This window comes from Trichosporon asahii (genome assembly GCF_000293215.1).
Source record: "Trichosporon asahii var. asahii CBS 2479 unplaced genomic scaffold scaffold00050, whole genome shotgun sequence".
NCBI classification, from domain to species: Eukaryota; Fungi; Basidiomycota; class Tremellomycetes; order Trichosporonales; family Trichosporonaceae; genus Trichosporon; species Trichosporon asahii.
Genome location: NW_014040874.1, coordinates 610,109 through 626,321, shown reverse-complemented (window position 1 = coordinate 626,321; position 16,213 = coordinate 610,109). Strand labels below are relative to the sequence as shown.

Genomic DNA, 16,213 nt, shown 5'->3' with positions numbered 1-16,213 from the left:
CGAGGAAGCTATGCGCACCGATGGCACGACCACACAACAAGCGGCGAGTCTCAGAGCCTCTGAGGGCAGCTCGCACTTCAGCATCTCAGAGACAGCCATACACTAGATTCTAAAGGCCTTTCGGGACACTGCATGTTAGCTGACGAGTGCTACAGTTGCTGAGCTAATTTCCGAGAGGCTGTGCGACTCACTGTTGCCCGCACGGTTGTCTGCGTGAATCAGCTGCTGATGCATCAACTGTAGCCACCATGTACACCGACTGCTTTCGATTTGTTAAGTCAGCTCGTGTAGGGAGGTTGGAAGCTACGCAACATCCTCATATCCTGTGGTATGGCCGCTGTCTCTCAGCCAAAGCGAGCCGCGCGTGGCTGGCAATCGAGCGGTGGGTTCGACTCACAAGCGTCTGCAGGTTAGCTAGACGTCGTGTACAACAGCTGCGCACTTGATGGTCTGACAACTGAGCATCTAAATGGGTGGCTCTGGAGGGATTAGCTACGTACCTCAAGGGGGGAAATAGCTACGATACGTACCAGTAAGCTCGTCGAACGTAGCTTGCTCACTACTTCCACCATCCGGGAATTGAAAGTCAGCTCGTGGGAGAAGAAGCGGCGCTTAAGCTCATCACGCACACCTTGGACTGAGAACATAGGCTTATAGGGTGGATGCAACGAGAGTCAACTCAAGTACAGAAGATATGCACATGTGGAGCATGAGAAGGAGCCGTCAGTTGACGTGTCAAGGGCGCAGACCAGATCTCTGACGTGCATTCGAAGGAGTTGTGTGAGGATCACACAAGACAGTGACGTCGAGGTACACAACGCCCGATTCTGCCACAAACGGGTGTCGGTCCGGACAAGCCACCAGCCTCCACCTTGGCTTCTGCCTCATCTCGACTGCCCCAACGCCCAGATCTTCCAGCTGTTCTATAAACGCGCACATCACGCACCACGCCAAGCGCGGAGTGATCGACGATCACCGCTCGTGTGCCCGTGTTCGTCGTTGGGGCGAGACCCATTCGCGTCGCTGCCGAGGGAGGCGACGGTTGCGAGCAGCAGAATGCAGAAGTCGAATCACGCCGCGGAGAAATACCGAATCGGACCTGACAATCACGGAAAATAGCCGAGACGCCGGACTTCTGCAATAATTCAAAAGGGGCAGCCCTTCCCTGCTCCAGACCCCGTGCGCTGCACATGATCTCTGTCCAGCTTGGGCGGAGGATGATACAGGGGCTCAGACTTAGGATCAACGCGTCTCCGTGCTCTGAGCTGCATACTCGATAAGCGACTCCATGGTTAGTCACAGAGTGGAGGTTGCGAGATAGGACGATGTCGCACCCCAAGCCTTGTGGCGTGGGCACGGCTCTACGCTTGGCTCGGTTGACTCGGCCCAGGAAATACATTCGTGCCAGGCCAAGATATCCAGCTGGATCCACTGGTGTCCTGCCAGCCAGCACTGTCAGACAGCGGGAGTAGCGGAGCAGAACGAGACCCGAACATCCAAATCCCCTGCATGCCCTTCACTCTCGTCCGCATCCCAGGGATTAAGGCACCGCCGGTCCGGTGAAGTCCGCCCCTCTGTTGTTGCTCCGCTATATCCACTTTTAGCCAGCTGACCTGAGCCGGACTTCAGGCAGTTGCGGGGTAGGGTAAAGCAGCAACTCCGGACTCTCACCCGGCTCGCGGAGACCCATTGTGGAGAGGTGTCGCTGTCTCTTACGTCTTGTTTCTCACTTCTTCCTCTTTAACTGTTCAGAACCTGTCGATATCTTACTCTTCCAAACATCTCATCCTTTCGGCCCCACTTTGCGATAGGCTGGAGCCCAGCCCCGCAAACGACGGACGACCGACCCTGACGACCTGAAATACTCTGGATAACGAACGATCGTATCGCATCCAAAGTAGACAGGGACATTGGCACCTGAAGACCTGAAGACTGTCGGAAAAAGAACGCTCCATATTGCTCGCAGCGCCGACCAGCACTTTTGCATTCGAACACCACGACGAGAACAACAAAGATGACCGACACAAGGTCAAAGCCATGGCGGGACCCCTCCCTCCCCGACGGGGACTGCATTCACGCGACAGACGCCCAGCGGCAGGCGCTCGTCGAGGCCGAGTTCGGCGCCTACCCCACGGCCAGCTTCAACGACGTCCCTTTGGCCCGAAACGTCTCGCGCGTCTCGGCTCAATCGGGTACACAACACGTCCTTCCTTCTGGAGTCGAGGGCTACGATGAAAAGGGAAGAGGTGGAGCGGGAGGGCAGACATTGGAGTACCATGCCGAAAAGGGCGAGACGGAGGCGCAGCGGGAACATGACGAGAACCAAGTCCTCGAGGAGGCCAGTAGGATGGAGTACGTCGAGCCGGGATGGAAGGGGTGGCTGAATTGCGCTGGAAGTTTCCTGGTTAACATGCTTTGCTGTAAGTCGTCTCACCTATGGGGTTGTGGCACCCGCTAACGTCCAGATGGAATGACACAGTCATGGGGTGTCTTCCAGCAAGAGTATGCCCACGGCAAGCTGAGCAGCACGTCGGGTATGGCTGTATCCTGGATCGGTTCTATCCAGTTCGCCCTCCGTCCGATGCTTGGATGCGTTTCAGGACCTCTTCTCGACTGTGGCTATCTTAAGCAACTCATGATGGTCGGCGGTCTCCTGTACACTTTCTGCCTCATGATGGCCTCCCTGTCAAAGGAGTACTGGCAAGTCCTTCTGTCGCACGGTATCGGCGTCGGTATCGGGATGGGTCTCATCTTCTCGCCGTCTGTCGCGACGCTGTCCCACCACTTCGCCCGGAGTCGATACCGCACACTCGCCTTCGGCCTCCAGGCCTCCGGCTCCGCCATCGCCGGCATCTTCCTCCCCATCATGCTAAACTACCTCATCCCCGCCGTCGGCGTGGACTGGAGTCTGCGCATCCTCGGCTTCCTCGTGCTCGCGTTCAGCGCCTTTGCCTTCTTCGCGCTCAGCACGACCGTCGCGCCGCGGAAGAAGGTCGCCGTCCTCTCCCCCGAGGTCTTCCGCAACAAGGCGTACACCGTCTACGTCGCCGGCGCCTGTCTCGCCAGTATGGCCATCTACGCGCCGCAGACGTTCGGTGTGACATATGCAACAAGCAAGGGCGTCCCCGTCTCGCTGGCCAACTATGCCCCCGCCATCGCGAACGGCGTCAGTCTCTTCGGCCGTATCATCCCCCTCTTCTTTGCGCAGCGCATTGGTCCCATCAACGTCCTCGCCGCCTTTGGATCGGCGAGCGGGATCATGATGTACTTCTGGACGCTGACCAACTCGGTCGGCGCGATCCTCGCCTACGACGCCATCTACGGTATTGCTTCTGGAGGCTATGGCGCCAGTATGAACCCCGGAGCGGCCTCTTTCGCTCCGCACACGAACCAGGCCGGCTTGTACCTCGGCATGTGCTTCTTCGTCTCGGGCTTCTTCTGGCTCGCGGGAACGCCCATCACCGCGCAGCTCAAGGACACGAACGACACGTACCTCGAGGCGTCCATGTTCTGTGCCACAGTCGTGCTCGTCGGCAGTATTGGCATTGGTGTCTCGCGCGTTATGCGCAGCAAACAGGTCGGCACTCCTTGGGTGTGAGCCTTCTCTCTGGTTATACAGTGCACTCTTGAACTATGTAATCTCTATGCATGATGTAACTCTATCCCTGGAATGGTTGTCTACTTCTTGACGTCGACGCTCGTGACAATGCCGGCGCCGAGACGCTTGATCTCCTCGATGACCGCAGCCTTGTTCAGCGACACGAGACTCTTGCTCGCCGGCGCGGTGTTGTATCCGAGCAGTGGCTTGAAGGCCCTCGGCGTGATGCGCTGGGGGTTGAAGAGGATGCCAATGGCACGGCCGCCGTTCACATCGTGGAAGACGAGCAGTGCGTCACCGTACAACCGCTGGATGTCGGCAGCCAGGAGGCCGGCGGGGTCGAAGCCCAGGCGGACCTCGTGCGCCTCGGCGGAGCGGAAGCCGGACGGAATCTCAGGCTTCAGCGCCTGCGCGGCGCGCGTTCCGGGAGAGAGATGGAAGACGGCGTCGTAGTGATCGAGCGGGGTCGCGAAGAGCGCGGGGACGTCGAGCGGGCTAGCGTTGCGGACGGCCGCGAGCGTGGCGCCCGCAAGAGCCTGCACACGGCCCGCAATCAGGGGACCGACATTGCCCGTCCACCGCGTACCGCTCGTGTCGGTCTCGGTGACGATGCTCCAGGCGTGCTTCTCACCGCGGCGAGAGAAGGCAGCCAGAGCCTCCTCGCGCTCTGCGGTCGGGAAGCGGGGACGTCCGCTGGCGCTCGCCGCATCGCGCGTGACAGCAACGAGAGGGACGAAGAGCGGCGACGTGCGCCAGTCCCAGGCGGCGAGTTCCTCAAGTGTGCGGAGGAAGCCAGCCGTCGCACCAGCAGGAGCGCCGAGGCTTCCGGGCGCGAGGTACGTGTGCGCAACGAGAAGCTCGAGGGCCTCACCCTCGATACGGAGCATGTGCGCAGCCGTCCAGCGCTTCATGAGACGCACCGCGGTCGAGAAGCTCGGGAAGCGGTGGTGCATCGGCGCAAGCGTGGAATGGTGCCGCGGCTCGTGCTCGAAGCGACGCTCCCACTTGGCAAGCGCGGGAAGGAGCAGCCTTCGTGGCGGCGCAGGCGGCTTCGGCACACCGGGGCGCGCGGGCTCGAGGGCACGCTCGATCATCACCTTCTCCTTCTCGTACATGATGCGCAGGCGGAAGGCGACACCGTCCATGAGCAGCTCAAGCGAGGCCTGGTCCTCGACGGCAGTGGCGTCAGCATCGAGAGCAATGGCCATACGGGCCCGGATGCGGGGCTGGAGCACACGGGCGACCTTCTCGAGCAACGCGAGCTTCAGAGCCTGGACAGCCTCGAGGTCGTCCGGCCAGCGAGGCGAAGACTCGAACTGCAGCCTGATCTCGGCGACGGGAACGTATCCCAGCGACTCGGGGGCGGTCGCGAGGCGGTTGGCATCGACAGGGTGGGGGACGAAGACGGAGGCGTAGCGGAGGAGCTCGCTCGCGGGCGTGACGTTGAGCACACCGAGCGGGAGCTCGTCATCGATGTTCTTCAGCACGCTGTGCAGCTTCTGGTACGCAGTCATGATGGGCGCGAAACCCTGAGTCTCCGAGTTGGCGACACAAACGGCGTCACGAGCGGCATCCGGCACCTGGATGATTTGCAGCCAGCTGTCGTTCGCCGAGCGAGAGGCAACGGAGACGGCACCGAGGTGGCGCTTCAGCAGCCACTCAGCCGCCTGGAACGGAATCTGCGCACGCTGCTCCGGCCGGTGCGGCGTCCAGAGCACCGACTCGGCAATGACACCGTTCTGGTACCGGCGCAAGTCGGCCTTCTCGCCCCAGAGAGCGCGGTAGGCGGCGCACGCCTCCTGCTGGTCCGCATGCGGTCCAACGTCGAGTGTCCGTCCGGCCTCCTCGCCATTCAGGAGTAGACCGACAGCGAACTGCGTGTCGGACAGGACGGTGGTATGCACGATGCGAGCGCGGTCGGTCAACCCCTGTCGTACAACATCCGCGGCACGGTGCGCGAGGCGGTCGATCGCTCTCGACTGTTCAGCCTCGGCCACGAGGCCAGCGTCAGTCTTCGCCTTCGAAGCGTCAACACTGGACGTCAGCTAACGATAAGCAAAGGGAAGCTTACATCATGTACTCGTCATAGGTGGCCGGGCCGAGCGTCTCGGCGCGGAGGAAGACGTCCTGGAAGTGGTCGGCAGCCGTGTCCTCGAGCATCGCAAGCGTCTCGCGCGCGTGATACCGGAGCTGATGTCAGCTAATTCAGGGCGACTCTCAGCACTCACCATCTCAACGTCACCCTTCTCCCAGCCCGCGAAGAGGTTGACCGTTCCCGTGGCGTCGACGAGGACGTCGCCAGAGAATTCGGTGCGGGGCACATTGGCCTCGCCAAGGAAGACAGGCGTTTCCTCAAAGTCGGTGTGAGCGAGGTTCTCCCAGGCGGCACGGAGCGCGCCCCACGGAGGAAGCGCCTTGCCAAGTCCGCGCTGGCGACGGGGCTTGTCGCCTCCAATCTCGGCGCCCTCGACGACCCATCCCAGAAGCATGGAAGCGAACCATCCACTTCCTCCGAGATGGCGGGCGATTCCGCGGCGCGCGGCCCAGATGCGCCAGAGGGCGAGGAACTTGTCAGCTCCGCGGTCGCCCAGCGCCTGCGCCAGGCGGTGAAGGTGCAGAAGGTGCGGCTTGTGAAGCGTGTCGAGGAGGAGGGAGGTGGAAGTCTGCGGTGTCGGGGTAGCCTCGTCGGCGGCCCTGATCAGCGACTTCGAGGGGTACAGTGTCGCGAGGGGGAAGACGTCGGGCGCGCCGGCGTGAATCCGCACGTCGACGGCGCGCTTCAGACCCTGGGCCTTGCCCGCACGAATGCTGATGATGGGGCGGCGAGCATCCGCGTGCTCCCAGGTAATCTCGGCACCCTTCAGCGGTCCGTTCTCCTTCGCGGCGCTCTTGAGTGCCTGCGCAATCACGCCGAGGTAGTACGCCCGCTTGTGGAAGTAGCGGTACGCCGTGCGGTCTTTTGCGGAGAAAAGGGACTGGATGTCAGCTCTCTACGCCTGTTGTGAGCTTACCGATGGCATCATAACAACAATGTCAATGTTCCCCTCCTCGCCCTTCGCCTTCTTGTATCCACCAACAACTGGCCAAGAGCCGGCGACGAGCACTTCCGTCGGCTTCTCGAATCCAAGCTTCCACTGCACCTCCTCAGCCGTCGGGAGCAGCGCCTTCGGTCCCGGGAACGGCACGCCGGGCACCTTCTTGATGGCCTTCTTCGGAGCAACGGGGGCCATCTCGGGGAGAGAATGCACAAGGTCGTGAACAGCGCCGAGGAGGGTTTTGAGCCCTGCCGCCGGCGTTGTGCTCAGCAGCGCGCTGCCGAGCAGCTCGTCGAGCTGCATGCTGAACGTGTTGCCGCCACTGGCCTCGGCATCGCGCAGCTCGTCGAGCTCCTTCAGCGTCGGCGCCTTGTACAGCGACTTCTTGGGTGCTGATGACGAAGCTGCGGGCGTGTCTTCCTCGCCGTTCTCGGCAACCTCATCTCCATTGAACTCGGGCACATTGTCGTCCTCGTCCTGGTCCATGCCATCGAACTCGGGGACGTCATCGTCATCCTCATCTTCGTCGTCGCTGTCGTCCGAGTGCTGCGGGTCGATCATGGGGTCGACGAGCGTCGAGTGCGCAGCATACTGCTCGATCTCCTCATCGGTATCGGGCTCGACAGCCTTCGCCTTTCCTTTCCGTGACTGGGATCAGCTTCCGAGGTAACCAGCCAGCTTACCTTCTTCTCAACGGGAGCACCGGAGGTGCTTTTCCTCTTGACGCCCATGGTGGTGTGGTATGTACTGAGCAAGGAAGGCAAAGACGTCAGCCGCCCAGATGCAGTTGTTGTGAACTCTCGCCCAGCGACCGCAGACAGGCAGGCGCGGAAATTTCAGTGAGTGGCCCCGCAAAAATCTTGGCTGGGATGCATGGCTCGTCCCTGAAATTTCACCTGCTTTGAGCTGGAGTCTGCGCGCTTGTCCGTCGTTTCACGGCCCGATCGCGAACTGATCTGTTTTCGCTGCCATTTGCACTGTTTACACATACCCGAAAGAATCACAGGATGCGCTTCCTCGACCAGCTCAAAGCCAAGCTGGAACCGGCCACTACGGAATCGACAGGCGGCGTCGACGCCAAGCCCCAGCCGTCTGGCGCCCCGGCACAGGCTGCTGCCGTCCCCGTCGATCACCAGAGCGCTTCAGCTGAGCCAGCAGAGCCGCATATCGACGACCACAAGCCGAACCCGAAGGTCGCTGTTGCCGTGGCTGGAGCCGCTGTGAGTGTTCCCTATGTCTCTGCTTCGCTTGCAGCTAAGGCAGAGGCGGCACTATGAGCTGCGTAGTACCGATCACGAGCTGACCCCAGCTCGCCGTTACGACAGGTCTGACGCTCCTGATCCTGTCGTATGTGAAGCAGGCGGCTACCATGCAGCAGACGACGCAATTCCTGAACCAGGGTCTGCGTGGTCTCCCTTCACGACCGGCCATGAGTGCGCGGCCGGTCCGCTCGTCAGAAGCGTTCAGGCCAAAGCCCGCCTCTGCCGCCTCAGTCTCGACCTCTGCTCCCGCCTCGTCCTCGGCCGCTGCGCTCGACTCGCAGGTCCTCGCCGATCTCGAAGCGCAGGACCGCGCCGACGACCTTGTCCACGCTAGCTCGACCGTGCCGCTCGAGAACTCTGACCTGATCCGCTGGCGCGAGTTCAACAACGCCGAGGAGGACCACCTCTACGGCCCCGCCGCCGTGGACGAGGAGGGCGCGCCGCTCGAGCCTGTCTCTCCGTGGCTCGGCTTCCAGGCGCTCGGCATCGCGACCGCGCTCGTTGGCGCGTGTACTGCGCTCGGCGTGTGGGGTGCCGCCAAGTATCTCGGCGTCGGCAGCGTGCAGGAGTTTGCGGACGCGATGAAGGGCAAGCTCGAGGAGGGGTTGCCGGAACTCATCGAGAATGTGCGCAAGGACGAGGGACCGAGCGATGCGGGACCCAACGTGCTGGGACGGAATGGGGACGTTGACGATTCCAGGCTGAAGCAGTGGATCGAGTGGGTTGAGGGGGACAAGAAGAAGGTCTAGATGGCGAGGGGCGGTAACGACGAGGTGCGGGCGGGTTTTGAGCTACCTACAGGCAACAGCGACAAGCAGCAGCGGGTCGCTGTTTGCTGATGGCACGCGGCCGCATCTGATTGCAACAGAGGAGAAGTGGTAGGATCACAAGGCATAGATACATAACTGCATTGCATTTTACGTTTTACAACGACTTCCTCATTCTTTCGCTTCCTTTTCTTCCTTTACTTCTGACCAAGACTTCTGAACATATCCTTCCGACCTCGTTATCCGGACGTGTGCCTTGCGGCGGGCGTGTGGGCGCGTTGAGCGGCCAGATTTTGGCTACAGGTTGTGCGTATGCGTGTTGAGTGTTGAATGATTGGGCGTGCAGTGTGCACGGATGATGCGTGGTGGCGCGAGAGCGACGTGCGTGTGCGCCGTGATGATGAGGGTTTTGTTTGTGTGGGCGGCGTCAGTCACCTCCTGTCATGGACGGGCGGGCTGAGCTCGCGAGGCGCGGAACAGAACAATGATGTGCGAGTCTGCTCGTGAGACGAGCGGGTTTGATAGCGAGTAGTTTAGTCGCGGCCCTCCTGGTTTGTTAGCTCAGTCGTTCAAGCCCCTAGCTGGGTGAGAAGCTCGCCCTTGGCGAGCGGCCAGCTCGGAGGACTCACGTCGTGCTGCTTCCTGAGGTCCTGGAAGCTCTTGCCTCCCTTCATCTTGTTCATCTTGTCGGTGCCAGTCTGCTTCTTGGCGTCCTTGGCCTCCTTGTCGGCGTCGCGGTAGCCCATCTGGATCTCGAACGGGGTCGTGAAGAGGGGCCCAGAGCCGTCAGAGGGGGGACGGGTCTGCGGGCGGGCGGCGACGGCGGTCGTGTGCAGCGAGGCAACGGCGCGGGGGACACGAACGGCGGCGCGGAGAGACAGCATGTTTGGTAGAACCGGGAAGTGCTTGAAGATGCTTGGCGTGCGTGTGGGCTGTGGGCTGGTCGTGAGAAACGTATGACTTCGCTTGGTTTAAGTGCTCGTAGTCGGGGTATGCAGTGAGCGGAGTGGTGGTGCAGAAATGGGTTGTTGCTGGGGGAGAGGCAGCGAGCATTCCCCCAATTTATAGCCAGATCCAAGTGCCGGCCGATGGTCCACGATCCTCGCGGCTCGAGGTCTGGCGACGACGACCATGACAAAGCCACCGGCGGCGGCAGAGATAGAGTCTTACGTCTCGCAGTCTGTCGTCATGCGATCGAGGCCGCGGGCCATGCAGCTGAAGCACCGGCACCGGTCTCCTCCGGTAGTTGCATTTAGCGGGGTGCCCCTCTGCCAGCTCTTCTAGCTCTGCTGTGATCCAGCAAACCTTGATGAGCGAAGGGATATTCGAAAATGTCGAGATGTGCCTGCAGCTCGATCCGCAGAAACATGGTCTTAGACGAGGGAGCCGAGGCGCCGCACGCAAGGAGTGGCCAGGATAGGGGGGGAACACGGGGGTGTTGGCAAAAGAGGCCTTCCTTGGGCATTCCTCTGGCCTCTGGCTCTGGTGCTCTGGAGCGATGACGGTGCGGCTAGTGTGCGACAGAGGGGCACGCCGATGAGCACATGACCTGCGTCAGGCGCGCGGTCTGGACGGTGATTGGCCCGATAAGAGCTGGAGAGTGGTTGGGAATATCTGCCCCAGGTTAAGATAAGGATTTCTCCCAACGCGGTAATGCAACAAAGGTGGGGCCCTGCTGCGGGCGTCTCCTGTGCTGTTCCTTCAGTCCTGCTGCTGCCCGGCCCCGCTTCGCCTGTACCTTCCCATTCTTCTCCCTCCACATCCCGCCGGCATCACTAGAGCACCTGCAGCGCCTGCATCGCGATGTCTGAGTGCACACCACGGACGCAGAGACACGCCGATCCGGAGTCACCCCCACTCCGTGCCTTCCGCCGCCCAGTGTGATATGACGTCGATGACTGGAGTCGCCGCCAGCTTCATTCGCTGACGCACCTCCGCGTGATCAACGCACTCGACTCGCTCGCGTATCCACGGTCCGGCCATGATGCTTACTGATCTTCTTCTGGGCTCTGATTGAACGACAGCTGCAACAGCGTGTCCTGGTGATCGCTGCGGGATGCCAAGACCGCCAGTCTGGGGTTGGTGTGGAGGTGGTCTGCTGATAGGAGGTCTTGATCGAGTGGCGATGTACGCGACATGCAATCACGACGCTCAGTCTCGCACATCACAGACCTACAGGCCTACACGGGAACGCAAGTGATGAGTTAGGTTACCGAGCGTGCGGAGCCGACAACGTCCTGCTTGTTCTATCGCTACTTCCTGCGTGTGCACCGTACTTCCAAACCCTCGCAGCGTACATCCTGCCCAGCGAGGTCAGTACGCAACCCTCGATCACCCGCATCGTCTAACGTAAATCATCCCCGCGCCCCCCAAGCACGCCCACAATTAAGTAGAGAGACCGGATCTTGACGTACGCTTGACCCAAGCCAACTAGACATGCCAGGGTTTGGACTCTCGGAAGACCAATCTTCGAAATGCTCTAGTTGATCACGAGGCAGCACGCGCTGGGTGGTGGCGCGCCACCGATCTCGGCACTGACTCCACACCTCTCTGTGGGACGTCGCCCATCTCCGTCTGTCCTCCCCCGGCTCTTCCCGTCCAAGCTGCTGTGATCTCGTGACCTCCCCTTTCTGCGCGTGTCGCCAATCTCTCTCGACGCTTTCGCCTATCACTGCATGCATGACGCGTTATTCCCCGGGTTTGCTGCTCCGGTTCCTCGCTCATCGACCCAGACTGTTGTCTTCCATCCAATCTTGTTGTCAGTCACGTGCCCACACATTCACAGGACGCACACGACTAACAAACTTCCGTCAAGACGACCGACGCAAGGCTGGAGGTTCGGTCCGTTTCGCCCTGGTGTAACCATGATGTGCATAAAGTACAAACTTCTACGGGTCTACTACTTCTTGGCGTCCTTGTCGTCGGCGTTCTCCTGCTTGGCGCGCTTCACGTCCTCGGCCTTGACGCCCGCGGCCTCGGCCGCAGCTTCCGTCTTCTTCTCCTCGGCCGACTTGGAGTCGTCGATCTCCTGCTGCGCGTTGGCGATGCGGTTGTCAACTGCGGGTTAGCTAGGTCCTCTGCATGACTACAGCTACTTACTCAAATCGTGGAGCGCCTGGACAGTTCGGATAAGCAGGCCGAGGTACACCATGACATTCTGGTCGTTGACCTGGACGCGGAAGGCCTTGCCGAGGTCGACATCGCCTCCGAGCTGAGGAAGGAGGCCGACAATCTCCTGCACCTGGTAGATGATCTGGTGGTTGACCGGCATCTTGCCCTTGCGCACGTCGTTCAGGTACTCCGAGATCTCCTTCAGACGGGCGTGCAGGCCACGAAGCGAGTCGAGCTGCGCCGACACGCGATTCGACAGGCTCTGCGTCGTGAGCAGCGAAGAGCTCGCGGCCGCAGACGATGATGAGATGTCGCGCAGCAGGTGCTCGACGCCGATCTCCTCCGCCTCCTCAGCCTCGATCGACGTCGGGACGTGCGTGAACGTCCGCTGCGTCGCCGTTCCGTCATCACGAATCTCCTCAACAGCAAAGTACGCGTCGGTCGGAATGCCAGTGTCTCCGCGTCCTCCATGCGCACGAACGTCAACAATCACCATCACAGGTCGCGGGCAGAAGCGCTTGAACAGCTCCGTGATCTCGAGGTCCGACGAGCGCAGGCGCGGTCCGGTGTGGTAGAAGCCTATCGGGCGCTCCTTCGCTGCTCTGTCAGCTTCTGCTACTTAGTGATGGTAGCTGCCTGGGATCGCCGCGTTCATAGAATCTAACCCACGGCGCCGACCACAGCTCAACCTACTCACCGTTAACCTTCCTGAACATCCGCCACATCTCCTCCACGTAGTCGAGGTCAAGGAAGAACGTCTTCGGGTCCTTGTCATCCTCCTCGAAGGGCACAGCGAACGAGTTCGCGACGTTGATCGTGTTGCCGTCATCCTGACCGAGAAGCACGCCGAGGACTCGCTTCTTGTTGGGCAGCGGGACACGCGCAGCGTGGTCGACAACGCTGAGCAGGACTAGAGGGTGAATCACACTAAACGCTGTCAGCAACTATCCGGATCCGAGCTGAAAGTCGGTCTTCCTCGTCGAGTGGCCACAGTGACCGGTGATCGCTGTTGATGACTCACACATTCGTTGCTGAGAGCTCGTTAACCTGAGATATGTTAGCTCGAGTATTCCTGGTCGACTCAGCTACAACCGCACATACCTGAGCTGTTGTAAGGCCGGGCATCGTTGCCCAGTTGTCTATGCGGGTATAAAGGACGAGAGGGATAGCTTGGATGCTCGTAGAATCGACGTCAATGAACGCTACGTCTAGCTGAGATCATGCGTCAGCGCGCCGCTCGCCATGACGCTCACGTGGCGGAAATACCATAATCCCGCCACGCAGGACGCACGTGAATGCCCGCATTGAAAGTGCGGAGTTGAATTGTTTGTCCGCCTTTAGCCTTCAGATGTCTCCCACGGTCGCGTGACAACGCTTTCAGTTCAGGGGTGTAGATCTCCACAAGTCAGATGCATACCGTGCTTCCGGAACGCGATGCAAGGGGCGGCATGTGTGTTGTGTCTTGGGTCAGGCGTGTTTGAGGCGTCTGAAGCGCATATCGCGACTGCTATAGGCTGGACAGTGCAGCAGCTTTCAGCATGTGTCGGTCGAAGATACGAGGCATTGAAATAAGCTACTCGGCTGGTCGGCCAGGCAGTGGTATCGTTACGGCCTCCCCGCTGGCTCGATTGTAACAATGCAAGGGCCGGTAGGGAGTGCAGGCACTCCGCTTGAGGCGACGCTCAGGCGCCGACAGCGCCGGTCACGCATTTGATCGACGGCCCGTGCTTCCACACCAAGCCTTGGACGTAGGTGGCAGCTTGAAGCGGGAGAATTCGATGCATGTTCTCGCGATCGCGCAGACAACTCCCCCACCACCTAGGTCCGCTGTGCCTCTCTGCAGGATTACAACATGCAGACGTGACCTATCGTCAGACTCGCCAGGCATCCGTAGACTGGCGCGAGGGTTGCTCAAGTGGGCACGCCGGCATCGCAAATAGCCTCTGGTGATGGGAACGGCGGGTACAGAGCGTGTCGAGTGTCCAAGTGGTCCAATCATGCGCGATGCAGCCGCCACCCGGCAGAGCGTCTTCCCTGACCCAGGCGATCCACCTGACGAAGTGCGGTGATGCCTGAGGTTGCCTGACTCACGGACCGCTCTGGCTGTATTTGGCTTGAAGTTAGGAGCACGATCGAACGAGACGATTGGTGCGTGTACGTGCGCAGTAGCTCGCGAGGCGCTCTGGACGAGCGTCCGAAGGGCCAGCAAGGGCAGCTATGGCGCACTGTCGTCGGAAAGATCGAGAGGATCGGCAAGCTTTCTGAGCCCATAGGCTGCTACGTCCCGCTGGCCAGCTCAGCAGCGCCAGTACATATGCACGTAGGCGATCCTCGTCCTTCCTCTCTGTCAAAACTACTCTCCTCACTACCGCCACGTACACGCACACCTTTCGCAATGGACAACGTGAGTACTCTGTGACGTGGATCCTGGATCACGTATGAGCTGCGGGGGCACAGGCAGAGACACAGCTGAAAGGCGGCAAACCCTAACCTTCGCGTGCCTCTGCAGTGTGCCTTTGTTTGTGCGGTGATATGACGCAACGGGCAGCGGCAGGACGGCAGCGCGCGCGGTAGCTAACCCGCAGCTTCTCAACCAGGCGCAGGACTTTATCAAGTCGGGTAAGGCGCAGGAGTTCCTCGCGTCTGAGAAGGGCCAGGAGATCACCAACAAGTACGGCGAGCAGTTCAGTGAGTAGTGTCGAGTGTCGTGTATTCCCCCACTTTAGCCGGGCGGTCAATCCATCCATCCAACCGCAACCGGCCGGCTCCTCGCGTTCCCCCGATCCGGACCCCACACACCAACGTGACCTGGTGACCTCACCGACCCCTTCCCCGCATTGCCGAGCCTGCCAGCTGACACATAACAGAGAGCTACGTGCGTTTCACGACACCCACTCACCCCTTCATCCACACCCGCTGACCAAGACAGACCGGCGTCGACATCAAGACCGTCGAAGGCTTCCTTGGCATCAACCCCAACCAGGCTCAGAACCAGCAGAACCAGCAGAACAACCAGAACCAGCAGAACAACCAGCAGCAGCAGCAGGACAACAACAACAACCAGCAGCAGCAGAACAACCAGTCGTACAACAACAACGACAACCAGAACCAGAACAACAACAACCAGAACAACAACAACAACGACAACATGTCTGGCAACAACTCGCAGCAGCCTCAGGTCTCTGAGGGCCAGTTCGGCCAGAAGGGCCAGTACGGCGCCGTCACCGGCCAGGGCTTCGGCGGCAACCTCGCCAAGGACTCGCAGGGCAACTCGCTCAACTCGACCCAGGAGGAGAACAGCCAGTCCAACTACTCCGGCTACGGTGCCAACGACAGTGCGTAAGCTCACCCACCTTTCCGTAGCACCATTCATTTTCCTTTCTATCTCTGTCCGGGGCAACGTGTTTGCACAGCGGCGTTCATCATTCAATGCAGTCTGAGAGAGCTTGAGAGTAGTACGAGACGAGGCGTGGAGCATCGAGCCGGAGGGCCGGAGGAAGTGGGATCGCGGGGAACGCGGGGCACACAGAACACACACAAACAGAAGCGCACAAGGCAGGATGGATGGGGAGGCAGACTGCGAGGGCCGTCGAGTTGCGATGGCTTCTGCACTTCGACGCCCTGCGCCGCTGTCGTAATGCGCAATACATCTTGTCGGACGAAGAGGGAAGACTGGAACCATATATTCTCCACGCTACATGTGTAGCACGCTGACGTAGCAGGCTCCGCCTCTGGTGGCTTCGGACGCAACGCCCAGGGTTCTGCGTACTCGCGCGCTGTGAGTTGATTGGGCCACCATCGGCGACGACGACGGAACTTGTGGTGGCGGCTGCAGGCGTCATAGGGCACGGCCGCTGCCGCAGCTGATCACCCCTTGGGCCGCGTCGTTGTCGACAGCCCGAAGCTGCTGTTCTGGACGTAAGCTGACAAGCCAGAACCAGATGGGTGCGGCCGACAACTCGGCCAACTACGACGGCTCCGACGACGTCGACAACTCGGGCACCAAGACTGGCGCGAGCACCCCCGGCTACCGCAAGGACGGCGGTGAGTAGCGCTCGGCCCACAGCTTTTGGGTGTCCATTTCTGTGCTAACCCAGTCACAGAGGATGGCCAGGACGTCAACTCGCAGTTCTGGGGACAGAACCTCGGCTTCACGTCGAGCAACAACGACGACGAGCCCAACATCTAAGCTCTGAGTGGTGTCCATGTCCATAGCGTGTACGTGAGCGCAGAAGCCATTGCATAATCAAGTTGTCCGAATGAATGAAGTGTAACATGCTTGCGGGTGGTCGGCTGGTCATTGCCGTCGTCTCCAATGGTTGCTGTGGAGGGCGCAAGGCAGACCCGAGAGTGCACAGTACTTCCTCAGTGTGCGCATCAGATAGCACACATCGCCGTCAGTTGGACCACAACGGCACGTTGGGATGTTTATCTTCACGT

General features: G+C 60.5%; 6 protein-coding genes across 6 annotated transcripts; 3 read left to right on the top strand and 3 right to left on the bottom strand.

Moving 5' to 3' along the window:
• Positions 1 to 2,014: 2,014 nt before the first annotated feature.
• On the top strand, positions 2,015 to 3,598 carry A1Q1_01470 (monocarboxylate transporter, putative; the record flags this gene model as incomplete). The annotated part of the gene is made up of 2 exons (XM_014324509.1): positions 2,015 to 2,420; positions 2,466 to 3,598. The coding sequence occupies 2 exons, from the start codon at positions 2,015 to 2,017 to the stop codon at positions 3,596 to 3,598; spliced, it is 1,539 nt and encodes a 512-aa protein (XP_014179984.1).
• An 80-nt stretch (positions 3,599 to 3,678) lies between these two features.
• Positions 3,679 to 7,364, bottom strand: A1Q1_01469 (uncharacterized protein; the record flags this gene model as incomplete). Its single annotated transcript, XM_014324508.1, has 5 exons — positions 3,679 to 5,632; positions 5,679 to 5,767; positions 5,827 to 6,525; positions 6,610 to 7,266; positions 7,317 to 7,364. 5 exons carry the CDS (start codon positions 7,362 to 7,364, stop codon positions 3,679 to 3,681), a joined length of 3,447 nt encoding a protein of 1,148 aa, XP_014179983.1.
• A 276-nt stretch (positions 7,365 to 7,640) lies between these two features.
• A1Q1_01468 (uncharacterized protein) lies at positions 7,641 to 8,644 on the top strand (the record flags this gene model as incomplete). Its single annotated transcript, XM_014324507.1, has 3 exons — positions 7,641 to 7,853; positions 7,897 to 7,980; positions 8,033 to 8,644. 3 exons carry the CDS (start codon positions 7,641 to 7,643, stop codon positions 8,642 to 8,644), a joined length of 909 nt encoding a protein of 302 aa, XP_014179982.1.
• Positions 8,645 to 9,195: 551 nt separating this feature from the next.
• On the bottom strand, positions 9,196 to 9,546 carry A1Q1_01467 (uncharacterized protein; the record flags this gene model as incomplete). Its single annotated transcript, XM_014324506.1, has 2 exons — positions 9,196 to 9,210; positions 9,292 to 9,546. The coding sequence occupies 2 exons, from the start codon at positions 9,544 to 9,546 to the stop codon at positions 9,196 to 9,198; spliced, it is 270 nt and encodes an 89-aa protein (XP_014179981.1).
• Positions 9,547 to 11,561: 2,015 nt separating this feature from the next.
• On the bottom strand, positions 11,562 to 13,042 carry A1Q1_01466 (proteasome regulatory subunit 12; the record flags this gene model as incomplete). Its single annotated transcript, XM_014324505.1, has 6 exons — positions 11,562 to 11,719; positions 11,762 to 12,370; positions 12,471 to 12,700; positions 12,795 to 12,820; positions 12,875 to 12,985; positions 13,040 to 13,042. The coding sequence occupies 6 exons, from the start codon at positions 13,040 to 13,042 to the stop codon at positions 11,562 to 11,564; spliced, it is 1,137 nt and encodes a 378-aa protein (XP_014179980.1).
• Positions 13,043 to 14,168: 1,126 nt separating this feature from the next.
• A1Q1_01465 (uncharacterized protein) lies at positions 14,169 to 15,962 on the top strand (the record flags this gene model as incomplete). Its single annotated transcript, XM_014324504.1, has 7 exons — positions 14,169 to 14,177; positions 14,359 to 14,461; positions 14,641 to 14,648; positions 14,703 to 15,108; positions 15,496 to 15,551; positions 15,715 to 15,817; positions 15,877 to 15,962. 7 exons carry the CDS (start codon positions 14,169 to 14,171, stop codon positions 15,960 to 15,962), a joined length of 771 nt encoding a protein of 256 aa, XP_014179979.1.
• Positions 15,963 to 16,213: the final 251 nt, after the last annotated feature.